At 45.1% G+C, this 27,195-nt stretch overlaps 1 protein-coding gene across 2 annotated transcripts in view; it reads right to left on the reverse strand.

Moving 5' to 3' along the window:
- The window catches only part of LOC139648481 (inositol polyphosphate-5-phosphatase A), a 132,522-nt gene that overhangs the window by 70,862 nt on the left and 34,465 nt on the right, over nt 1-27,195 (reverse strand). For both annotated transcript variants that reach the window (XM_071524618.1, XM_071524619.1), the window contains exons 3-4: nt 15,621-15,721; nt 15,172-15,259 (exon numbers count right to left, since the gene is read on the reverse strand). In XM_071524618.1, coding sequence (XP_071380719.1) covers nt 15,172-15,259; nt 15,621-15,721 — 189 coding nt within the window. The remainder of the gene's footprint in view (nt 1-15,171; nt 15,260-15,620; nt 15,722-27,195) is intronic.

The following is a 27,195-nucleotide window of genomic DNA, read 5'->3' on the forward strand; positions in this document are numbered from 1 at the left end:
AATCACGAGTCACGTGTGCCGTTTAATATTGTTAGAGAATGAGGGTCTAAAACAATTTTGGGGCTATTTGATGTGAATTTGTTTTCTGATAATCACAAGGGGGGGAAGCATATGAGACTGATTTGTTTTAAAAAGATGGCATTGGAGTGTTGAGATTTGAAAAAGGGGAAAAAAAACATTCAGTCAAGGGCAAGTGGGCATATGACTGCAAATTCCCGACCATGTGGCTGTTTCATTTTTGTTTGTCTATTTATATGCTGGCTAGACAAACAGAGAGGCAAAACATTCGCAAAATCAGATTAGGAAATTGTGAGCGTTATGAATTAACAGGCTGTTTCAGCCGAGAGCTGCAGATGCAGTCCTTGTTCCTAATGAAGCCCCGGAGAAAAAGAGGAACAAATATGCTTTATGGGCTATTAATATGTGGTACATAACATGAACTTGACAACAGAATTGACTATACATTTAAAGATCTGAACGAGACTGTCCACAGGGGGGAAGAGCACAGAGTTGTGATAGTCAAAGAGGGAAGACAGGCACCGCGTGGAGAGCTTGTGATGCCATTATTCTGACAGCTAGCCCATATGCAGCGAGGGATCATGGGCCAAGGGGGGGAGGTGGAGTGAGTGAGTGCGGTCAGTAAGTAGGCCTATGTGTTTAAAATGTGCTGCACAATACCTGCTAATTCTATTAAGTGCTTGTGCGGTGTGGCTGTGTGGTTATGGGTTGATGTAAATGGACGGCTGGTTGACTAAACAATGCAAGAGCATTAGAATAAGGTGATTGGATGACAGAGTGGAGTAGAAGGCCTAAGCCCAGCCACCCCGGGCCTTGCCAAGTCCATTATGTGTATTGGAGACATCTTGATATCCGTCACAGGGAGTTGCCAGCCAAGGGGGAGAAAGCTGTTGTTTTGTTAGCCTTCATCGTCAGGATGGCTTCCACCCCGCGACATCCGGGTGTAGGTAATGCAATGAAATGAGGCTCTCACAAACCCACCGCCCCCCTTTTTCAATCTGCACCGGGACCTTTGGGCTGTTTTAGGAAGCTTTCGTGGTGGCAACTTGCTCAAGGACAAGCATTGGACTTGAGTCCTGGTTTGACTTTGCCACAAAGCCACCACTTTCTGATCTCATGATATATTCCTATTTCCATAAATCATTTCTAAAGATCAAGACTTTGAAAATGTTGGCCTTATTAAAATATTTTTTGCATTTTTTGACAGCATACAGTGGAGAGCAACAGGAGAGGTGAGAGAGGGGAGGGGGAGAACATACAACATGGGCTGCGAGTGGTGCTGCAACAACAACCACATTACCGCTGCTGTGGGTCGTCTACTATAGCCTCATCTGTTTGTTTATCTGTCCATTCGTCCATCTGTCTGTCTAGTCCAATGTTACTTGGGAGTATGGCCGTTGTAACTATGCATATGGCCGCCATTTAAAAAAATATCTTGATTGGTCCAAGGGGGTCAAAATAAAAGATTTTAACAAGCCATCTCTCTCAAGCCGTTAATTCAATTGACATGAAGTTTGGAGCACATATCCAGCTAGCCTTGCTTTAAGAATTCGCTACTAGGACCTTCAAAGTATGTCCCTACCATTTACCATTTTGAGTTATTTGAAAAACAGTTTTTCCCCAAAGATTTGCGCATAGCCAAAGCAGACATAGATACACCTAGACACATCTGTTTGTGCCATTCGTGGGGATCTAAATGGTTATCTTTACTTGTTTACTTGCAAAAACATATTAACAAGTCATTTAGTCTGAGTCATAAAATCTTATTTTTCTTACAAGCATGTGAAACAAATCTGCCAACAAGGGTGAGAATTTCATTTGTGTCCAATGTAAAACAAGAACTTCCTTGAATCATGTGGCACCATCTTGACACTAGTGGAGAGAACCAGCTTATTTCAAGATACTGTCAGTTGTGAAAATGAAACTGCATTAGCAAAATTATTTCACTCCATAGGCAGATTTTTAAGATTCAACACTAGACTAAATGACTTGTTAAGATAGATATTTTTTTGCAGTTTAGAATTGTTACATTCTAATTTGGACACATTTTGGCTTTGAACCAAATGACAATGGAGAACCAGTCAATTTAGATGAAGCAATATGCCACATTTCAGGGATAACAACAAATGTTGCTCCCTTCCCACAGTGAGGAAACCTTCACAGTCCTAACCATGAGCCAGCATTTGATATAATTGGGCAATAAATTATATTCATTAGATAACAATTACATTGTTATTACAGAGCTATGCATCACATAGTGTAGAAGACACAGAAGTGACAAAGCATCTTCTACCTAGAAAAGAACCGTAGTGTGATAAATTCATTTTCAGTTAAAATGTTGAATTTCTGGGACAACAAATGAAACAGAATATGCCTCCTTCCTGTAGTTACAGACAGCTCTAGTTTAATTCTTATCAGCCCCCTTGCTCAAAGCCAGTCATTAAAGGCACTTGTGTGTGGAGTGTGATTGTTTGAGTTTGTTCATTGGAGACAGGTGTCAAGAGGTTGTTTCTACTGCTGTAATTACTCCACAACGCACCAGTTACCAGAGGAACCTCAGGCTTTCTTCAACGCGGAAAGAAATTGCTTGGATTTAAGCTAACGATTTTCCCCCCTGATATTAACCAGCTGTACGTGACGCCGGGCCCGGGCGAGGAGATCAATTCCCCGGGAAAGTGTCCTCTTCTTCCGACAGGCTGGTGAGCCGGGATGAGAGGGAGAATCACGGACTGGCACTTCCACCGTCGGGGGGGATGTTTGGATTAGAGGCTGATGGCTCCCTGTAGGTGGCTCACCCCTGCTCCCTCTCCCTCCCCCGTACCCCCCCCCTCCTCCCTCTGTACGTGGTACCTGGCGTGGGGCGAGGCGCTCCCGGCGGACGGAGGGGATATATATATACACTTAGGCGGGAGAAAGGTCAGGCGGGCGGAATGTGGCAGGCAAACAGGCAGCGGGGGTCCGGGGGCCCGGGGATGAATCACAGGAGAATTGGTGCATGGCAGTGAATGAATAACCCGCCATGGCTCCCCAAACCCCATTATTTCCCTCCTTCTCCAGCGGGGCCTGAAATTCATGTCTGCGCATGCTGCCAGTTCATTAGGGGGAGGATGTCATTCCTCTTCTGGCTGCGGCAGGACAGGCCAGGCGGGCCCCAGGAGGACCCGGCCCTGTTTAATTCCACATCAACCGCTCCACTGAGTTAATCTCTGCTTGTGTGATCAATACTATATCAGTGTAAATTAAAATGACAATTTTAAAGTAATTAAGCCTGTTAATGCTCGATTCAAATGTCATTATTTGCACGAGGGGAAGCAGAGGGTGGCGGGCGTGTGTGCATGTGTGTGTGTGTGTGTGTATTGGGGGGAGGAAAAGGGGTGGTGGTGGTGGTGGTGGGGTTAGGCAGTGGTGGTGGTGGGGGGGGGGGGGTAAATTACGAGCGTGTCCACAGTGACAGGCAAACGCTTTAACCGGCGCGGCCCAATGTTGCCGCCGCGGCCACTGAGGAGGGCTTAACAAAAGCAGATTAACTCTCCACCCATGCCAGCCAGGGGACCTCTCCAATTTCAGAGGAGGATAACCCAATTGCTGAAATGTGATTTGTAGAACCAAACCCAATTATGGCCATATTAGATGAGAAGTGGCAGGGAGGGAACGCTTGCTGAGGGAGGCAGGAAAAATAGAGGGGGGGGGTGGAAGGGTAGGGGGGGGGGGGGGGGGGGAGAAAAGAGAAAAGTTACACAATAAAAATGCACTTAACTATAGAATGAAGCCCAGCAGTAATTGCGTGATTCGATTATTTTTGTCTCCCTCCTCTCTCCGCTTTTGAAAGGCTATTTAGAGTCATTGTGATGGTTAGAGTGAAATAGATGGGCTCCGGCGTTAACCTTGCCTCCGTGCGTGGAGGGTATGTGGCGCTGCTGGGTTCCCTTCCTCATGTGAGGCGAGGTGGTGTGTAAGTGAAAGGGAAATGAAATGATCACATTGTTGGCTCTTATTAAGACGGGCTCACAGCCCCATGGCCAGCGACCCTACACTCCCCATAGCCCAGATTCACCAATTACACCCAATCACTCTGGTTAGGGGCCGCACCAGGCCCCCGACAAACACACTCCCACTGCAACCGCTCCCTCGCCTAGACAGTGCCTAATATCATTAAGAATCAGACCCACAGTCGAACTTCTACCCCCCTTTCTCTTGTCTCTCACTACAACACACACACCTATTCTGAATGACAGCGCCACACGTAACACTAACACAAACCGTCACTAGTGACTAGCTGTCCGTGTTGTGAAGCCCCACGGCCCGTGTAGCGGAGCAGCTAACAGAATTCCCCCCCCCCGCTGCACGGGAAATGCCCATATCTCACAATTAGCGGCTAACGAGTCACGTGTTGACAGAACAAGAGGAAGTGTGGTGATTAAAAGGAAGCCATTAGCACGGTCGTATAGATCAGTCATGGATGTGGCCTGCCTGTCGCTGTTCAGCTCATCAGGCAAAAAGCGGACGGCCGTCGCGGGATGGAATAATTCTGTGATGCTGTTGTCGCCGTTGTTTGAGGAAATCGCCTGAATCCCTTTTTTGAGCTGCAGAAATTTGGCATCTGCACAGTAACTGTCCAACAATTGTTCAAATGCATGATAAGAATCACCTAAATACTAATTATAAGCATTGTCTGCTTTACTTGTAGGATGTAAGGTGTAGGTTTGATACAAAATAGAAACATTTTCACAAAAAATAGTGAACACTCTGCAGTACAAACCTTTGACATCTATCCGATTCATTACAGGCTGCTTAAAGTCTGCAATGCTGTTCAGTGCGGCCCGAAACCAAGCGCTGTCCTCAGTGACGCAGCTCCATGAATTATTAAATACATGCCAATAGTGAACAGATAGAAAGCATCCCTGCTGAAAAACAAGGGCAACCTGTGGGTATTTAATTAGCACGGTGGGTGCTGCTCTGCATGCCTGATTATGCGGAGTAATGGACACCCGGGGGCCTTCCAGACGGCCAGAGAGGGGAGGAGGAGGACAGAAACCGCCACGTCGTATTGGTTCGCGTCCAGGCTGTCCGATCCATCATGGCGTCTGTTGACTACTGTTTGTGGAGCCAGGCCATATTAATTATCAGCTCGTTTGGAGAGGAGGGGGGGTCGAGGGTGCAGTGCGGGTGGGGGGTACGAGAGCTCCTCTGCGATCAGTGGGAAGCGTCGCTCCAGGAGAACTCTACGGAGGGCGACGGAGATCAATTTGACCTGGCACACTGGACGTTTCTTCCAGGAGAGGAGGAGCGGGATGCTCCTGGGATGGAGGTTTGGGAGGCGAGCTTGTTGGCTACAGATAGCAAATCCATATCACTGTATCCTGTTGGCTATCAAGGCTAGCATTAGCACCCATCAAACACCCTTTTCAAAGAATGGCAGTCATTTAATTTTGCTTCTATGCAAACCCTGGTGATGCCAAAACTAGTAATAGAGAGGTGACTGTGTAAATTATAGAACCCCATTTTAAATTGATCAGGGAAAGCATGATGAAAATTAAAAGTAAAAAAACTCATTAGAAGTGAGTCCATCTTCCAAACAATAACCAAGGCACAATTAACGGTGTGAAACCCTGATGCAAAAAAACAAAAACACTTTTTTGTAAGATACCAATATTTTTCGGGCCTATATGATAAGACACACTTAGCTAAATAAGGGAGAAAAAAGGACTAAAATCCTAATTAAAATTCCTTCTACTAAGTCAAACAGACACTGAACCTAAACAACGCCTGTTTGGATCTACTCTCACCCCCAGCTCAGATTCCCATCCAAGCCATTTCTTAACATTGTCAATCCAAATCTAAACAACTATTTTGTATTGCTGTTGGCCAGTCAAAATACTGGCCGTGACGACTTTTACATATTCGGTCGTCCCAGCTCTCAACAGAATGTAAAATGCTAATTAATTAATAAGTTTGTAAAGCTAACAGGCATAAGCACCCGGATGGCCTGCGTGCACTGAGAGCGGGCTGAGAGGCAGCTGAAATATGATCATGTTCTTCAGGGCTTAATCTGTTGCATAGACAGATAAGCTGTGCCCCGACACTCATGTTAATAAAGGGTCCTTTAAAGAGACGCCAGGAGCCATTTAACAATGCCTCCCCTGACACCCCAACACACATATCACCCGCACTAATCTGAACACACACACACTACCACGCACAGAGGATCTGTCACTCACTGGTCCTACTGTATGTTGTATGTTGCTGTGCAGATTTTTGGAGAGTAGGATGTGGGTGGAGTGGGGTGGTGGTGGTGGTGGTGGTGGTGGGGGGGGGTATCTATTTTCTCCAGGGAGCGTGGGGCTGTGAGAGCTGTGAGGGCTCTCAATAGGTGGAGGATTATGGAAATCAAAGCTGAGAGATTAGCTAATGGGAATATAATGGCCAGTGACTGCCTGGGTCAGCTGGGCCATGCAAATGAAGCGGCTATAGCCAGAGAGAGAGAGAGGGGGAATCGATATGTATGGACAGAGCTCTGGCTAGCACTAGCCCTATATCAGTAATGCTACATAGACATGCATGCACGCACGCACGCACACACACACACCCACCCACACACACACAGTGAGGGCCTGACGCCAGCAGACACAGATGAGCTTTCACCAGGAGGGCCCGGCTCAAGTGGAGAACCGGAGATATCGCCAGCTCCGGCTCCGGCGTCAGTGCCCCCTCACTGATGTCAACAGGCGGCATGTGATCCCCCCCCCACCCCCGCCCACCCCCCAACGCCGGCCTGGCTCTCATCCCTACTGACGCAGCACCGAGACGCAGACGCCGCTCTGGCCCCCCCCCCCCGCTCCATCAAATAACTATTCATTCAGCCTTGGCCCCAAAAACAGAACAAACGTCCTTGTGGACAATCAATAGCGGCGCGGCCGGGACAGCCAAGTATTACGACAGCATTTAGATACACTAAGTAGTTTATTTTCGTACGGGCTCGGGACAATCTGACATCCGCCGTTTAGGATGTGCGGATATTAACCTCCTCCAGATGTATGAGGGAGAGTGGGTGTCGTAAAATGCAATTGACTGGGACACATGACGGCTTTCATCATCAAACTAAATGGAACATCACCTCACTTACAGTGGGGGAAATAAGTATTTGGCAGCTTAAAAATTTGCAAGTTCACCCATTTAAAAAAATGAGAGAGGTTTGTAATTTTCATCATAGGTACACATCAAGTGTGAGAGACAGAATGTGAAAAAAAATACCAGGAAATCACATTGTATGATTTTTAAACAATTTATTTGTGAAAATGGGGGGGAAAGAAGTATTTGGCAGCCAGCAAAAGTTAATTTTAATACTTTGTAATGTAGCCTTTGCTTGCAATGACAGAGGTCAAACGGTTCCTGTAGCTCTTGACGAGGTCTACACACAGTTTAGTTGGTATTTTGGCCCACTCCTCTACACAGATCTTCTCTAGAGCTCTAATGTTTGAGGCCTGTCGCTTGGCAACACGGAGTTTCAACTCTCTCCATAGGTTTTCTATTGGGTTGAGGTCTGGAGACTGGCTAGGCCACTCCAGAACCTTGATATGCCTTTTACGGAGCCACTCTTTGGTTTTCTTGGCTGTGTGCTTTGGATCGTTATCATGCTGGAAGACCCAGCCACGTCTCATCTTTAATTCTCTGACTGAGGGAAGGAGGTTTTTGTCCAAAATGTCACAATACATGGCCCCATTCATCTTGCCATTGATACGGACCAGTCTGCCTGTCCCTTTTGCAGAAAAGCATCCCCAAAACAAGATGTTTCCACCCCCATGTTTCACAGTAGGTATGGTGTTCTTGGGATGCAACTCAGCATTCTTCTTCCTCCACACCCGGCGAGTGGTGTTTAAGCCAAAAAGTTCAATTTTGGTCTCATCTGACCACATCACATTCTCCCAATCCTCCTCTGTATCATCCAAATGTGTTTTAGCAAATTTCAGACGGGCCTTAACATGATTTTTGTTTAGTAGGGGAACCTTGCGGGCAATGCAGGATTTCACCTGATGACGACGTAGTGTGTTAGTTATTGTCCTCTTTGTGACGGTGGTCCCAGCTGTCTTCAAATCATTTACCAGTTCCTGCCGTGTAGTTCTGGGCTGATTACTCACTGTTCTCAGGATCATTTGAACCCCACGAGGTGAGATATTGGATGGAGCTCCACTCCGAGGGAGATTTTCAGTGATGTTATACCTCTTCCATTTTCGAATAATGCATCCAACTGTTGATCTTTTTTCACAAAGTTGTTTACTAATGTCAGTTTGACTCATCCCAGCTTTGTGAAGTTGTACAATTTTGTCCCTGGTGTCTTTGGGAAGCTCTCTGGTCTTGGTCATGGTGAAGACTGGAGCCTGGCTGTTTAAAGGTGTGTCAGGTGTCTCTTATGCCTCTAATCAGTTCAGACAGGTGCCATTCATACTGTTAACGAGCGGAGGCCAGAATAACTTCTTAAAGAGCAAGTGACTGGTCTGTGAAGGACAAAAGAGTTGTTTGTTTTCTAGCTGCCAAATACTTCTTTCCCCCCCATTTTCACAAATAAATTGTTTAAAAATCATACAATGTGATTTCCTGGTATTTTTTTTCACATTCTGTCTCTCACACTTGATGTGTACCTATGATGAAAATTACAAACCTCTCTCATTTTTTTAAATGGGTGAACTTGCAAATTTTTAAGCTGCCAAATACTTATTTCCCCCACTGTATATATCAGAATACCAATTTTGAGCGTGTCAGAGAATTTCAATTTAGATTTCAGGTGGGGCGGCGGGACTCCGGCTCCCCCCCGTGCCTGGCCTCTCCCCTCTCATTTTCATTCCTGCCCGCGCGGCGCGGCCATTCATCAGGACCCGGGCAGAGGACACCTCCCGCCTGCTCACAAATGCATGGAGCAGGCAATAAAATTAACCTTGTGGCAATTGTTTTCCCACCCGTTTGATGGCCCCGTGTCAGCTCATCTGTTACGGCGGGGGAAATAAAAAAGTCAAGCTCAGATGTGCAAAAAATTATGACTGGAGGGGTACCTGAATGGGAGCGGAGCTAATGCCAGATTATGGAGTCAAGACCCGATCAATCAGCGCTAGAGTGGATGATGAGATGGGGGGGGGGGCGACTTCCTGGCTTGTTCATTTGCGTCTGGGAACAATAAAGAGCGCGGAGAGCCTGGTAGGGGGGTTGTTATGATACTCAGGCACACGAAGACTACTGAGCAAAAAAAAAAAAAGAGACGGCCTGATATTTTTTTTTACAGTCCAGCTGACCCAGCCCTTTCACTGGGCGGGGAGGGACAGGAAAAGGAGAGGGTGGGGGTAGGCGGTGGGTGGGTTGGGGGGGGGGGGGGGGGATAAAAATCCTTCAGAGGGTGTTTATTTGCTCTCAACACCTCCTGAGCGATCAATATTTTTAATTTGGGTCCGAGTTATTATTTTTCACATCACTGCGCCGGGGAGCAGAGTAAAGTGGCTCATATTTTAGCGCTAAAAAGATCGATATGACAGGCTCACCTTCACTCTGCCCCCTCGGTGGCTGGGGGCCGCACATCATAATGGACGGTGGCGAGGTGCGCCCGGCCCGCCTCATGCTGGAATCACATCATTATCTGTGGCTGGAGACCCCCCCCCCCCTCCAACCCCATCCCCCTCCCCCACCCCAACACACACACACACACCGCAACAACACCCCATGACAACAGCACCCCCCCTCTCCAACTCTAAGACACAACTGATTTACTCCCCGGCCAGACCCTACTGCCCGCCACTAAACAAATCCCAACACACACACACACACACACTCACAGACACTTTATCAGAGCACTGTTTATGAGAGGGAAGCATGGTGTGTATGTGGGCATGTGTGTATGTGGACATCTGCCTGTGTGTGTGTATGTGAGAGACTCAGGCCCACGTCCAGTGCGATGATGAGCCAGGAGGGCCAAAAGGCTCCGTTGGCCAGATTGGGCTCCTTGTAATAAATGCATCAATTTCTCCACCTCTTTACACAATCCATTAATTATATATACATTTTCAGCCAAAATATTTTCACAGAGGCAACGCCTGCTCTCTCTCCCTCATAACTCACATCTGATGGCAGATTCATTGATTGTCGCTCAACACATGTCCTGAGTGTGTGTGTGTGTGTGTGTGTGTGTGTGTGAGTGTGCCTGTGTGTATTTGTGTGCTGGTGTCGCTAAGTGTGTGTGTGTGCACTTATGTGTATGCCCCGAGTGCATGAGTGATGGCCGCGGAGAGTTATGGCCCGGCGATATTACCGGGCTGACATCTACTCCATTCAAATGGCCTCAGTCTGCGCCGTACTTCTCACCATATTGAAATAAGAGCTCTGTTAGATTTAGTTTGCAATATTTTAACCTGCTTATGTGCCAAGCGCAGTCTGTTGAAACACTGGGCGGGAGGGCGGGAGGTGGGACGGGGGGTGGAGGGGGGAGGGGGGAGCTGGTCCTGCTAGTTAACCTCTGTGTGTAAAACCAACATACTGCGCACACTAGACCCCGCGTCTATGACCCCACTTTCTCTGAATCTCCTTTTCTCTCTGTCTCTCGCTGTATATAATCGCTATATGTAACCCGGTTTTGTCTCACCATTAAAAGGGGAACGGGGGGAGCGATATGGGACGCAGTTAAAAAGGGGGGGGGATATAAATGCGAGTGACGCGCATTTCTGGGCAATACCGCAAACACACTTGCGCTGAGGCCCTGTCAGCGCAGAGGGACACTAAGTGTTCATAAATTCCTGGGCGAGCAGAGCAGAGCAGAGCAGAGCAGAGCAGAACCGATGATTGCATTACAGCGTACTGCCGGAGGAGAATTAAGGCCTCACCTCCGGAGTGGACTGAGGTGCTGCTGGCAGCTACTGACAAGGCTGGACTACCAACCTGAGATCACAAGGCAGCTTAGGGAGGACTCTTAACCAGAGTGACTTGCGGTGAGTGAGTTGGTACGGTTTCTGTGTTTTGCTCAAGGACTCTTCAACAGGACATGTGTGGCTGCTGGGATCTAACCTGCAACCTCTCTTTTGATGGAACAGTCTCTAAGTAATGCACAAGTCCATCTCCTGTCAGGATGCCACACTCTCAGTCACATCTTCACCCATATGACTTGTTTATGAATTGTTTATTGTTTATTCTTTAGTTGACAGCAATTGCTTGAACTGGATGGGGTTGTTCTAGAGGCTGGGCTTCACTTCCGGTTACTTACTTTACTGTTTTTTCCCCAAGGATCAACGTCATAATTTCAGCTCATTTTGTAAAGTCCTAATTCACTTCAGAAACGATGAGGCCTTGTGGTTTTCCGGTAAGAATTGAATTAATAAGTTGAACCATTAACCATGTTCACATGCAGCCTAACAGACTGTTGATTTGGTTTGTTCTTATTCCAAATGAATTAAGCTGATATTACAACTGTAACCAGACTAAAGTCCAGTCCCAACCAGAACTTCAAAGTGGCTGTGCTTCCTTGAAGTTAATCCAATGTGCACTGTTGCGGGGTCGACACGACACAAAGTGGATAGGACAAACTGCTGGGATACTACAGGATACTACTCTCAGGGTGAAAACAGTTGCAAGCACGCACACGCACACACACACACAGGGTAAAAGGAGGCAGCGGTGCCCTGTCAGACCACAGAGCCTGATTTATCCTCTGTCCCCTCTCTCATTCCTGTCCTGCAGACCACAGACATGAGGGATGCCTTTAATTTCCCATTAAAATGCCCTGGAACAACTGAGGGTTGAGGAGGTAGTGTGTGTGTGTGTGTCTGTGTCACTGTATGTGTGGATATGTGTGACAGTGGTGTGCAGGCAATCAAATGCTATGTGTGTGCGTGTGTGTGTGCGTGCAGGTTCGTAGGCATTTCTTGCACAGACAAGAGAGCACAAGTGTGTGTCGGGGAGCGGTAATAGGAGCGGACATTAGCGCACATCATTCCACATGACACGGGCTGCAGCTCCAGGGCCAGGCCCACGATAAATATTAATGGCCAAGAACAAGTGGATTGGGAGTTGAGTTATCAGGGCGGGCCTTCCTAATTGACATTTTACCTGCTGTATACCTTAACAGGGCTGTAAAACACCAGGCCCGGGCTCAGCCGGAGGGGGACGTGTCAGTCAAGCTCTTCCCCCGCCGCAGCGAGCTTCCTCTGGGAGGGGAGGGGAGGGGAGGGGAGGGGAGGGAAGGCCGGCTTCACCCGGACTTCTCATCGCTCGGATGCGGCTTCAAGGTGCTACCTGTAGCATTTTAACGTCAAGAAATCATTACCATTCCAGGCATCGGTATGATTACTGTAAACAAACGAGACCATCGCCGAGAAGACTGGCAGCCTCTTCACTGCATTTTACACCGGGTCAGATTTGATTGGAAATCTGCTGGATTGCTTTATGTACTTCGCAACTAATACACAACTATTCTAGTTCCACTACTCTAACTGCGTTGTTCCAACTTCACATTTGCTTAACTGGTCTGAATGCACACTGGCTGTTATCAGCTGTTATCCTGATACAGAAAGACACCATGGAGGGGAGGAGGGGCAAGCAGGTTTTCCCACCCGGTCTGAGAACTTCAAACTTTCAAATCCCTAAATGAGGATGTGTTGTTTTAGCCTGAGCTGGATGTACAGTAAGTTAAATTTACCACATAGTTTTATCACATAGTCTGATTGTGTTCGATGGAATATTTCTCCTTTTTGGCATTTCTTCTAATTTGGCTAGAGCTGCATGAGAGGTTTCACTCAAATGACAAAACCTCGCACATTCACTTACACACATAATATAACATAACACACAGTCCCCTCTTTCCATGACACAGCAATCAAACACACACACACACACACACACTGTAGGCAGGAAGGTAAACAATCTCCCTGGTCTTTACCATACACATTCACTACATTACTACTACTCCCACTCATCCACAACATTCGCTTATCTACTCCCAAGGAAACTACACACATACACGCTTGCGCACAAAACACAACAAAACACGTGCGCGCACAGACACACACTCTCTCTCTCACACACACACACACACACACACACACACACACACACAGTGTAAGCTCAGGACCGAGAACGGCGTTTCCACTTACATTATCTGAAAATTGACAGGCGGGGCAGACAACAAACAATTATCCCCGGAGCAGGGGGGGGGAAAAAATCGAAGTTTGAGAAAACAAATATGAGTGATGTCATCTAAGCTAAATGGCAAGCCCTGTGTGAGAAAGACTGGAGAGTCTATTCATATTTACTGTTGCCAGGATTTCAATACCCACATCATAGAAAGCGCATCAGATGTTTCTCTTTCGACCGACTGATTCACAAAGCGAGGCCCGAACTGCAATCTCTATTTGATGAAAATGGAAATCCAACAAAAAGGTTAATCTATAGACAAACGCCATAAAATAAACAGCTCATGATGCCGAGATAATAGCGCCGCGTATATGAAACGGCAGATAATTATACTTTGTAAAGGCCAATGTTTGTAATATGTTTATGAAAAGAGCAAATGTGACTCAGTGGGTGTTGTGATTTACGAGCATTTGTGGAGGTGCAGTGTAGCGTGGCGATAACTCCGAAAACATGAAGAGGAATCAGAAACAGACACAGCTCAGCTATCACAGTGTAATTGGCAACACAGTCCGCATCAATTTATGTTATTCTGTAAGTCTTTTCCTCCACATAACCTCCTGGGAATGCAGAGGATATCATCTGATACACATGTAGCCTACATGGCGCATTAAACTGCTGCAGTAAAACTAGACTTTAATACAAAAGAAAATAGAAAATGCACTGGAAAATGGGGAAATTGAAGGAAGAAAGTCATGTTTCATTACAAAGCACAGGGACGGTTACAGACGACTTGGCTTGAGTCTTCCCGGTACTGGTGTTATGTTTGAGCGTTTGGCTCCACCAAGAGGCCATATACAGTAACAGCTATTCAGGCACTCTTGGGCACACACATGAATGAAGAGGGTTGTTGAGTGATTTATAATTATCGTAATTATAATTTCATAGCTGGCCATATTAGATTCATTCATTGTCAGTTTTACTATAGATGGTCGTATTAGTAAAACAACAGATTGCTAGTGGAAATTGGATAATATGTTAAGTATTATGCTACATTGGATGATCTATCAAACACTCCAACATAGACTGGATATTTTGGCAAAAAAATTGACTAATTCAGAAATGTATTTTAACTTTTAATGTTAGTGTTTGTGGTATTCTTTACTTTTGTAACTGTGCTTATGGATTAATTTCTTTTAATCATGCTTTGGTTAATGAAAACAACTCTTGGCTATGAAACTGTTCATGTTAATTTATTCTGGTTATCAGTAAGGAAGCAATCCCAAAAAGTTTAACAGTTTAACAGGACCTGCCTGTGAGAAATACCACAAAAATATTTCCAAATATCTGCCGCCACCCTGTGGCCATCTTCTATTACTGCATGCTGTCAGGGATTCACCCTTCACTTTCACAAGTTCTTTCATTTATTCCCATGGAATGCCTCTTTCTGCACAGTCCAAACAATGAGAAGATCCAGTGAAGGATCTATATTATTTTTCTGTGTGAGATTGATGCAGTTTGCTGTGTCTGTGCAAAATGGTTTAAAGTTTGTATAGTCCATCTGTGGGTCTTAGCTTATGCCACATTCATGTCTTGACAGGTCAAAGCAATGCACTTAAACCTATTTAAAGCCGTCAATGCCATGTGGTTGAAGTTCTCTGTAGACTTTGGTTGCTTATGGTAATTATTCTCAGCCTTTTCACACTTAACACATGCACTTAGTCAGTGATACGGAGTTCATGTTTTAAAGAAAAAACAAACATTACAATGTCAACCACAAACTAAAGATCCACTAAGTAGTTGTGTCCTGCCATTGCATTTCAAGAGCTGGGATCACAAAAGGACTTGCGTGATGAAAATCACTCATTTTATTTGTCTTATGTTAAATGAAAATATCATTCCCTTCCCTCTCTGTGGTATTTCCTTGTTGATGATGTCAGAATTCCGGAAGCCAGAGAAATCAGGGTCCATCGCTGAACCCAGAGCTCCCGAGTATTTACCACCTGAAAACTGAGGCGAACAGCATTTTCAATGCAGCATTAGTCCATCAACACTTACTGTGAAATGCTCCTGGGATTTGTAGTTCTCATCGAGGTAGACACGGGCTCTGCTGTACTCCTTCATGGCATCACTGGACAACAGCTCTCTGGTGGAGACACACACACACACACACACACACACGCACGTCAGGAAATGTAGTCAACATAACAACATGCAATTAAAAGAACTCTTAAATCAGACAAGATTGACAAAATCAAAGCCTTGCAATATAAGGCATATTCTTGAAAAAAAAAAAAATCTTTCATATTATGTGTATGCTGAGGTACAGCTGTCATGCCACCAGTGGGGGGAGTTGTCCACTCAGTATAAAACTGACTGCTCCCAATTGTTCCATAGGCCATGAAGTGGGTGTTGTTGCCTTTTCAGGAAAATGGCTATTACCAGCCAATTACCGTTACAGCCAAAACAATTAGAGCAAACAACCGTGTCAGAACCGCAATACTTACTTGACAAAACTATCCACGTGCGACATGGACGCCTCGTAATTCTTCCCGCCCACCTCTTGACAGTGCACTGCCACGAAGTGAGGCTTGTGTGAATGTACTGTCTGTAAATGGAGAGAGAGGGGAGAGAGATATGGGGTCAAAACATATTCCCACTGTAGTTAACTTCATTTTGCAGCACAAGTGAATCAGTAACAGATGTTGCTACGCAAACAGAAGTACAGTAAGCCCATTGCGGCCACATATTTACAAGACTTAAGTTGAGACAATTAGTCAACCGAGCACGAAAACCGTCGCGAGCGTGAAGCTCGGGCCTCTACAACTCTTCTTAACTCGGCCCCGTGACACTCTACTGTATTTACACAAGACAAAGTGCCTCGCTAATGTAGACAGAAGGCATTTAGCGAGCTTGTTCCACAAGCATAACGCAGGTCCCTCTTCATCTACCAGCAGGGATGTGCCTCCAGCGCTCTATGTACGTAGAGCAGGGTGTGACAGATGCTCGCACTTCCCCGCTCATGCTGACACATCACTCACTATACCGATAATGACTCCCATTGCCGCTGGAATATGTCAACGGCGCTTATTAGAATATGGGCGACACTCCAGGAAATGCAGGCGGTGATGAATAGCCTCGGTTTGTGCTGAAACAAAAACATTACCTCGCATGCAAAACGCTCCGTCATTAATACAAATCGCTGGTCAGGTATCTAGAGTGGCAAGATGGTTTTAAGATTCACTTCCCGCGTGGGCGCGTGCGGCCCTCCATCCAGAGTCACGTGACCTCACGCGGCTCTCGTTTAAAATTCCCTCTCAAAGACACAGCGAGGTGTTTGTGAGCGCCCTGTCGGAGCGTTCAGAGGTGCCCGACCTCTAACGGAAAATCCATAGCACCGAGTGAATTACAGCACTCACAAGCACTCAAAGGGTCGCGCCTATGGATGGTGGGCAGAGGCCGTATATCAGTGTCACCCGGGATGGGGAGGGGGTTGGGGGTGGGGGTTACAAATGGTCCCAGGACCCAAACGGAGGCCCGCACCCCCACCTCGGCATTGCATTATGCGCACTACAGGCAAAAATCAAATAAAAGTAATGTATGGCAATAACGCTATGGATTTTCCATCAACCTATGGCTTGTCACTTAGCTGGGTGACCCAGGAATGGGGACCTACGGCGGCTCGGGCGCTCAAACTTGGGAAGATTAGTGGACCTATCAGCTCCCGATGGAAAAGGTCACACTCTCGAGGCGCTCGCGGTGCGCGGCGTTAACTAACATCGGGCTAAAATGAGAGCGTGCGAGCGACCGAGTGTGTGTCTCTATGGTGTGTGTTCACTAACTGCGTTCTATTTGTCTTTCCAGGCGGTAAAACCCAGCTCCACTTTGACAAACAGACACTCTCCAGGAGCTAATTTCATTACCAGAACCACCAATGCTGTCCATCCAAAGCCAAACAGCATCAGCCAGTGACCCTACTTTACTGACAACATGCTGCAAACATCTGAACAATTTCCAATTAAACAAAGGACAACTGCTAACAAGAAATTCTGTTGACACTTCAAGCAGTGGGTGAAACACTGACATGCCAAATATTGTAGTTATGAATAAATGCTTTTATGACGGGCCTTTCTACATAGACTGGACTCCCTTAGACAGTGACAGCTGCCGTGTCGACGCTGAGGAAGGCCTGTCTGGCGATGCTGACACGGTGAACAGAGCACTGCCATATTGGACCATTTCTCAACCTCGCAGCCATGTTAGACGCCGATGTGTTTGATTTAGAGGTGTGTCTTCCCTCTCTCTCTCTCCCTCTTCTCGCTCTCGCCGTGCTGTTTGGATTCCCAGGAGGTTCCCTGTTTCCCTTAACTATATATCTGCTCTACCGTGTTGTTTACTTCCACGGTTGCCTGAGCAAACAGGCGCTGTGTGTTATTTGATGGCCAAATGGATCTATATTTGGATCTTGACATATTTACTCTGACGATGAGATCAGGCAGCCATACGCCTGCCAAACGCTGGGCCTATTCAGATATTTAAATCTGAGCAGAAATGCAGAAAATGGGGACTGTTTGCATCGAGGTGTAGCCAAGGTGAAGAGAGCTGCATTGTATTCTCTCTAAAAATGAAAGAAAGTCATATTTACTGGTTTTCATGCTACAAAATCTCATCTGTAGAGACAGAAACACTGATTAGACGTCAACATTTTAAAACCCATTCTTTCTCTCTTCAAAAAGCCCAAGCCATCAAATGATCCATTATAATTTTATTCATAGATCATATCTCATCCCTAGGAAATTATATTACCTTACCATCTCTAAACCGTTCGCTATGCTCTGACAGTATCCCAGGAACCTTGATCCACACGGTTTGGGTCTGCTATTTACCAATTTTGGCAGGATCCTGGGATAATCCTCTCCTCCTCCTTCTTAGGGCAAAATCATACCTCATTCACCTTTATTAGTATTACTCAATGATACATCTGACCTCTCGAGCGTTCTATTAAAAACAGGCGGATTCTCCTGGCAGGGATCACGGCAGCTAAGAGGATGATTGCGTGCTGTTGGAAGCCATTGCGCTTGTGTATCACTGATCCGAGCTATCTCATTATTGAGATATAGCTCATTTGGAGCTCTCTGCTGCTAGAGTATGTCATGCTGCCACAGACAGCATTATCACAATGGACTGATTCAGATGGGCTGCACACCCGACCTGGCACCAAATATTACATAATAAAAGTGTTTGTTTTTACCTGCTTAGAGCACCAGAGAGGTTGAGTTTACCGTATAAGGATAATTTAGATATTGTCAAGTAAGTTGTCACTGACAGAAAGTATACTAAATAGATTCAGATATTGTTGTGTGGTTGTCTAACCCAGAGGTTCTCAATTGTTTTTCAGCCATGACCCCTTACAAGACAGAGAATATACCGGGGACCCCCTCATTCTGATTTGTGATTTTGGGCTATATAAATAAAAATTGACTTGACTTGACTTGACATGTATGTCCCTTGGAATAATCTGACGTAGCCTATTTTTTATACTTCTATAGTCTTAGTTATGTGAAAGAACAACACAAGAGAAATGTATTAGAAAGATATTAGATATGTATTAAAAATATTTGCACCATCTCAACACAGAATACCCATAAAACAATCAATCATTAGCTGCAAGTAACACTGTACCTAAACAAAATATCAAAGGGAAATCAGGAGAAAAGTGCTAATTTGAAGTGCATTTCAAAAAAACTTTTTTTTATATCATGATAATTTAAATGATGAATGAATCTGAAAACTTTTCACGGACCCCCTGGCAGAGTGCCACAGACCCCACTTTGAGAACCACTGGTCTAACCTTCTGGCACTCTGTTGCGCTGTGTAGCAAGCACCACCCATGTGGCACTTAAGTGGGCTAAGACAAACCATATAAAGTATTTGGAAACACTCTTTGGCCCAGGCTCTGTATATAGATCAAGACAACTCACCATAACCATCCAAAGCACACACATCCTAAATTCCATTAGGGAATCTCAGATGAGATTAAATGGATTGGGCCGTTTAATGTCATCTGCATGGGCAGTGACATTTTATTATCTAAACATTTGGCAGCACCATAAAAAGAGTTTAGGCTTATATGGCACAAGCAGTCAAGTCTTTAGCCTAGTACCATGCATGATACTATGCACACACACTGCCATTGGAAGTTCATTGATTTTATATAATCTGAGAAACACTGGCTGATGTCACCTTGTTTCTTCTTTTGTCAGACAAGCTGGCTGTAGCTCAAATTTTGGGTTACATCAGCAGCCAATAAAATAGCAGCGTTGTAATAAATCCCACCAATCAGTGCAGCATTATTGCCTTCACACCTAGCAATCACTTAGCTCAAGTCGGACATTGAACAGTAACACGGATGTGATGTGCCTGCTAGTGTAGGACAGTCACAGTCTGTACTGTCCTAATGGTAGCCTAATCAAAGTCACCATCTAGCAAATTCACATTCCTAGATACTCAATGATAACAGCAAACATGCGGAACATGTGGACATGCATTTCACGTTTGATCTTTACAAAGAGATGGTGTAGTGCAGAGGTCAAACGCTGTCCCGTGTACAAGACGGCATCCGCCACACAGAGAGGGCCTTTGATGAGGCCTAATCCAGAGAGCCTGAGTCCTATTTCATGGTTCCTATTTGGAGGTGGGAAATAAGTCACGGTGGAGGTGGGGGCGGGTGTTAGGGAGGCTGGGTTGTCAGATGAGCTCATGAGCAAGCATAGGATGAGGAAGCTTCACTTAACCACTGGTCCATCTGTGCCACTTTCACTCAACAGCTTCTGTCGAGCATGACGTCTGACGGGTGTGAGACAGAGAGACAGACAGAAGCGGGTCTGGGGATAACAGTGGAGTCTCACACATAGTGCTTCAGGATACAATCTGGAGTTTAGCTTGATCATCTGAATTTTGACTATTGACATAAAGAGGATTTTTGGAACTTCACTTCCAAAATATAGCTTGTTTCACCATATCTCTAAATCCTGTTGTTTCCAAATATTGCACATGTGAAGGAACTTTTTATAGCCTCAAAATTGAGTTAACATGTAAAACTGACAGTTTCAAAAGTCCAAACAATACACTTCAAAGTGAGAAAATGCCCCGATTCTAATAAATCACTACAGTGTCAACAACAGCAATACCGGGGATGCTAGTGTTTCAACAGAGGGTGCTGGTGCCATAATATAATTACAGATTGGGCCTTTAAAACAAGATTAGACCAATCAACTATCAGATGACCTTCAACACTATGCGTCTCTGCAATTTACAAATCACAGGACTAGACATGGAGGGCCTGCACAATCGCTGGCCTGTGACGGCCCGGAGAAGTTTCCAATGCAAATCAGGCCAGGGATCATTCAATTCAGTGCGGCGCGATGCAAAGCACTGTTTATACTGCACCGAAATCCCATTTCACCCAGTCTTGCACACATGAGGAGCAGGCAAATGACCCTGCTTTGCTTATGTGTAAATGACTCTGGTCTGGGATACCCGGACACGGCGTTTGATTGACCTCGGGTATGAGAAATAAGGAAAGGCCTGTCATACATGCGCCGACTGAGGCTTACCTAACATAAGCAGTTAAAGCAGTGCAATCTGGTTTGTTTCGAGTTTGAATAAACCGCCTGGTGTGTGCGCACCCTAAGAGACACACCAGTCAGTCCCAGCAGGATGGGTATTTTTGTATCAAACATCAGCTGCGTGTCCTAGCCTCACCTTCGAACCGAGATTGCTCAATTTCTTTCTCTCCATCTCACTCTCTCCCTTTCCCTCTCTCTCTCTCTCTCTCTCTCTGATATTTAGTCACACTCATCAAGTGAGTGACAGTCTGAGTGAGAGTCAAAGAGAACATGAGAGAGGCAGATCAAGAGGAGAAAGCGCAAGCATTGAAAAGCGGTTTATGAACTGGCGAGGTGGTTGCAAACACGGCGATGAACTATGACCTAGGTCTGTCGTAAAAATAAATAAATAAATAATTTCATTTCCTGCAGGCATTTCGAGGATTTCAAGGCATTTCCTCAAGCTACAGACTTTACCTGGCTTTCGCTGTGCTGAATAGCTGGCTGGAACACAATGTAGGAGCTAAAATACACACAGACACACACACAGTTATATAGAGTGAGAACATGTAGCGGCAGGCAACCTTGCACAATGCCCTTCTAAGTTGAAGCCACATAAAAGCCAGTTCAACAGCTTTTATTGTTTATGTTCCAGGATGCTGCAGCGGAGCCACGGCCTGGTTAGTTTTGACACACGGGAAAAAAAAAATGTGACAGCTCTTTCCTTAGCAGCATCTGCCTTTAGGTCTGCTATAGTCAACAGAGTGTGGAATGAACTGAATTGTTTTTTTTGGGGGGGGGTTGATGTAGATGGGGCAACATCCCCAGCAACAGGCAACAAAATGAGACGCGGGGTCAAGTCTATTGCAATGTTTTCTGACAACGAGATGTTCCTATATGATTAAAGCAATGCTGAGGCGGCTTACTGGGTGCTACAGACCAAAACGTTTCCCTACAGTCTTTGGATTCTTGCCAAGCAGTCACTACATTGCAGTTAAACATCTTTTTTGCATTAAATCCCTATTGTAATTAACACAGACGACATGCAATAACACCACCGGCTGGTAGCGACAAGGCATCTTTTCTTTTTCCGTATCCACCGAGAGAGGGTTCAAGGCCGATTAGTAGGCTAACTGAGGGAGCGGGGAGACACAGTGGGTGTATTGTGTATGTGTGTGTGTGGATGGGGGTGGGGGGGGGGGTGGGGGGGGGGGGGTCACGGTGAGCCAGAGCAGCGTGGCTGATTGTAGTTAGCTGTAGCCGTCACTGCTGTTCCCAGCCGCGCTGAGTTCAGAGTCTGATGCTTCTTTCCATGACGTCAGCGAGCAGCAGCGCAGCACCAGAGCTGGCATGAGGCTACAGGCCTGCCTGGTTCACACAGGGGCACACCTCTCTCTCTCACTCTCTCTCTCTCTCTCTCACACACTCTCTCTCTCCTGCTCTCTCTCTTACAGTACACTCACTTTCCTTCCTCTCTTTCTCACTGCACGGACATAAGCAGACTTGTTACCTTTCTCTAAAGCACGTAAGTCTGGAGGAATTCCTCAACACACGTAGCCAGGACGTGCTCTCACACATGCTCACACACACACACACACACACACACACAGCATATCCAATAACTAAACAAAGCATACAGGCTTAGATCACAAAGCAATCAACCTGTCTTGGCATGCCAGTGGCAGTAATAACTATAGAAGGAAGAACTGAGCAAAGCTGACACAGAGACTTAAAGTATCTTGAACCTAACAGTACAGTCCCAGAGGTGGGAAGTTTCATTTTGCGTAATAAGGTCCTTTTTTATGTGATATTCAGATAGTTTAGTTGCTGGTAATTGCCATACAAAATATCAGCTAAATTTAGTCTCTGCTAAGGCGTAATAAATAGGAGTCATGAGACTAGGCTCAACATGCCTCACATTTTAATTAGATAATTATAGTAAATTTAAGGTGATGCAACCAAGACTTAATGGAATATGTTTTAGCCTGGCAATTACCAGGGAACCAAATCATGCATTCTACTTTGGCTTCTTGGCTATTAGGCAGGGATCACACTTAATCCGCTGGAAGTTCCGTCAGTTCAAATGAGGAAATCCATTACTGCTGCATCATTTGACTGCAGATGCATTGCGTTCAGTTTCCTCTCATCTGAATCATCTGAATATCACATTAAAAAAAAAACGAGACGTGTGAGAGGTTCTGAAAAACACGACTTGAGACTTGAGACTGTGAATTTTTGTGTCATTGTGACAATATTTGGATATTTGACTGTGCCGGTGCTTGAGGCAAAAAAGTATGTCAGGCAGTGTGTGTGTGTTCAAGGTGAGTCGGGAATACTGCAGAACCCCTGCAGCAGTGCTTCCTGGGAATAGTAAATAGAATGTGGGTGACACTCAATAGTGTGTGAGGTGTAATGTATTTACCTGTGGTCTGAATAAACATCCCTTTTTCCAGCTACTCCCCGACCACTGTGCCATTTATATTTGCTGAAGCAAAAACTAGCCACTGTAACTCTTGCCCACAGGAAAACATTTCACCAAGAAACTACTGTAATTCTGCAAGCACAAATAATAATTGTGCACAAGGATAGAGAAGAACTCTGCCCAAATCTGTAAACACCTTAAATGAACGCACATTATGAATACAGAATGGGAAAGAACAGAGAAGAATCAATATGCGGCATCCTAGAATTTAATCCCTCTGTCAATATAGAAAGGTGTGTGCCTCGCTCTGAATCCATGCATCAATTCTGACCAAACATACATCGTATCCTTGCTTCCTTGGCACCGTGCGATGCATCTATGTCCACATGCATGGGTTCGGGTTTCCTTATGCCAACTCAAACTGCGAGCTACAGGATCAACAAGTCACCTTAAGTGACCAGAGTAAACTGGGCCGATGTGTGGACTGTCAAAAAGTTTGTGGGCTGAGAAAAGTTGGCCGCGGCTGAACTTTTCGCGGTCGTATTTGCGTGTTCCCTCGTTTCTCTACAGATGTGAGTTTATTTCATGTTCTGCCTGGTACATGCTAAATGGGCAAAAAGTTGATTACAGCTTCCCAGTTCGCCACAACTTTTATTTGAAAGGCTACGGCAATAAAAGTCGCAAAAACAATGTTTGAAGAGCAGCTGCATCCATAGTTGTGGTCGATTATAAGCAGAATTTTACAGTTTTTTTACTGTTTATTTTTTATTAATGCTGCCCAAGTAGTGCTTGCTAGCATTCTAACTCATCAAAACAATGTTATGTTATGAAATGCAATACCAACGCAGCAAAAAATACATGATTTGACTTTGAAGCTGCATGAGACCACTACATAGATGCAACCGGAGCCTCTTGCGCTGCCCACAATCGGTCAGAATAGAAACCAAGCTGCTTGCAGTGTGTACAAGCGGTTAATGTGTCTGTGAATACATGCTGTAGGTTATTCTAGGATCAGAGGTTCAGCACTCGTACTGAGTATGAACCTACACCACAGGCCAAGGACAGATGGCTCTCAACACTGTCACTAGATCAAGAGTCATGTCCACTAATCCCGTCCTCTCCCATTCACTCACAGCTCAGGACTGCGGCGTCATGATTGGAGATATGCTGGAGTCACATGCCGAGTTATTCCAGGGGGTTCTTCGAAACAACAAAGCGGCGACTGGAAAACTGCCGCGAGACAAAACCACATCCTGATGAGAAAATCACCCCAAGGCCTCGAGTGAAGCGGCGCGGCGTTTTGTCTGAGACGTACCTCAGTTCACCCCACTGAATGATTTACTCTCTACACTTCCCCTCTCTCTCCTCAGCTCTTACTCTTACATAATCGTAAAGGTCCTGACCTTTGCACTCCTGAATTTGGGTGCTTTTAATTTGTACTGATATGGAAAATGAAGCTTTTTTCTACTGTTGCACTCATCCCTGACTGCCACCTAAACACCTAATACATCAAATGTAAAAAGTAAATGTGCAGAGTTGGTGAAGCGGTGTAGTAGTAGCACGTGTGTGTGTGTGTGTGTGAAAGGGAGAGTGTGTATATGTGTTTGACCTGGACTAAGCCACAGGCCAAATCCTCTTACTATTTGGCTGCTCCTGCTGTATAGCCGGCACACTGGCACTATATCATCATCAGCTACTGACATTCATGGCTCTAATGCCCCTTGGCTGGCACTGCCACGCCACTATCACCGGCACACAAATCAATACGGGGCCATTTATCCCGACAGCTACGTTGAGTAACGCTGTAAGAATTGTGCAATTCCGTTCTTCCTTATTGATGTGTTTGGAGTCACGGTCCATTTCATTTTCTGTCTCTTCTTCGCTCTCTTCCTCGGTGCCTCCCTGCCACGTAGTCTCTCTCTCTATGTGTCTTTCTCTCTCTCTCTCTCTCTCTCTCTCTCTGCTTGTGGGTTACGCTCTGCCTCTTCATTTATCTCTCCCTCCTTTTCTCTGATGTTGTCACGATTCCAGAGTTTAGACTTCATGCTACCACACTTGGACTTGGAGACAGCTTTGTAGCAACTTTCGCACAAAAGGGGTTTTGATGTCAGTCGGGTGTCCGTCTCTGTCAGCCCTTCAAGCTGAATAGTTTAGCTGGACTGGGATTCAGTTCAAGATGTGGTGGGCTGTGTGTTGAACTGAATGTTTTTCAGCTGTTGGACTGCTGCAGTCTACTGTCAAGGGCCAAACTGACGCTCTCTCTTTTCAAATCCTTCTTCTTCTTCTTCTTCTTCTTCTTCTTCTTCTAACTACTCCAATCTGCACCAACACGCCCTCTGGAGGTGACACTGAAATGCAATTTCATCTTGCACAACACATTTGTGTTGAACATTTAGAAAATTCAATATTGAATTCGATCTTCCACAAAGGTATATAGACATTTCTGTTATCGTGACAGCGCTACCTGTCTCAGTCTTTATCTTTTTCTCCCTTTCTCTCTCTCCCTCTGTCTCTCTTTCGTCTCTCTCTCTCTCTCTGTCTCTCTTCTCTCTGTCTCTTACTCTCTCAGCGGCAGCAGTAAATGTGATAGCAGCCTCACTTCCCTTGCCCCAGTGGAAAGAGTTGTGGTTTGTCAGGGGTTCCTATGTAGATGAAAAGGTAAGATATGAAACATGACTGAGCTCAAGCTTTTGCCGTCTCAAAAACAATGCAATTAGAGGGGTGAAAGTGAGGTGAATAATATCCCAGTACTGCAGCTCAATCAAATCTACAAGATTGAAAAAACATAAGGCAACAACAAACAAACTTAAGTAGATTTGACAGATTGCCAAAAAAAGATTGTTTGGTCTCAAATCCAAAAAATGTTTTTAATAAATTTTGAGTAGTATGCTCTGATCTGTCATATCATCTGTAACTGAAAGCAAGCTGACTCCACTCTCACTGCTTAACTGAGTTTCCGCCTAAACACCCAGTTGTGTGTATTTTTTTGTTCTCTTTTTAAGGAGTTTCAAATTTAAACGTCAACCACAAACTGCTGACTGGGCACCAATTCTGCAACACACAGTATTTAACTGATAAGGATCAATGGAAAAAACAGCCTTCTTATCTCACCATAAACACATAGGTTAGATGTGAAGTAGATTAACTTTCCTCTTTACTCAAAACACGCCGTAGCTTTAGGAAACATATGCTTTCACTTGACTTCATCTATGGAACTTGAGGTGAGAAAAAAAAACACAACGTGAATTTGCCTCCAGGCTGTGTGGTCACAGTCCCATGACAGCACTAGAAGCTATAGAGACACAGACAGGCCGGGCCTGACGGATCAGTAGTGTTACATCATGCCAAGCAGCTGAAGCACGTTAGGACTGCTGCATGATGTGGGAGAAAATATACTCCAGTTCCCATATGAAAGACTGCATTGCCTTTTCCTGATGATGATCAATGTCCTTATATTCTCTAATTCTCTATTTGAAAAAAGTGTACGCCAGATGCCTCTCATCCCTTCATTCACTGATGTGGGAATTATAAATATGAGTTTAAAGTTTTTTTTTTAAATTGCAGCCTGTGCTATATACATATTGCATTATGTTATATCAAATATCAATTAGTGCATTTACATGCACATTAATATTCTGTTCATATTCAGGATATTCTAATATTTTGTTTACGAGTTGCCCATGTAAGTACCATACCCACTTTACAATAACTGGGATAAGTTCACATCCCGAATATGAAAAACCTGATGTTCATCGCATTGAACTGCATGTTATTGTTAACAAAACTCTGAAATCTTCAAATACCTCATTTTGACGGTTTTTAAATAGCATTTGCTTGTTTTCAGCAATTTAGAGAGCAAAATTGTGTATCGCGATATCCCATCATCATATCATCGTGATATGATTCCAGTGAAAGGTGATAAATGGTAATATTGAATTATTGCCGCATCCCTAGGGATAAGGCTCATATTCGGAATTAATATGCATGTAAATGTAATCATTATGATTTTCTCAAATGAATTCAACTCATTTCATGTGGGATAACACTGAAACA

Source organism: Centroberyx affinis, unplaced genomic scaffold (genome assembly GCF_046629955.1).
Source record: "Centroberyx affinis isolate AG114_WGS23_722 - 3 ecotype Tasmania unplaced genomic scaffold, CSIRO-AGI_Caff_v1 ptg001209l_1, whole genome shotgun sequence".
NCBI lineage: Eukaryota > Metazoa > Chordata > Actinopteri > Beryciformes > Berycidae > Centroberyx > Centroberyx affinis.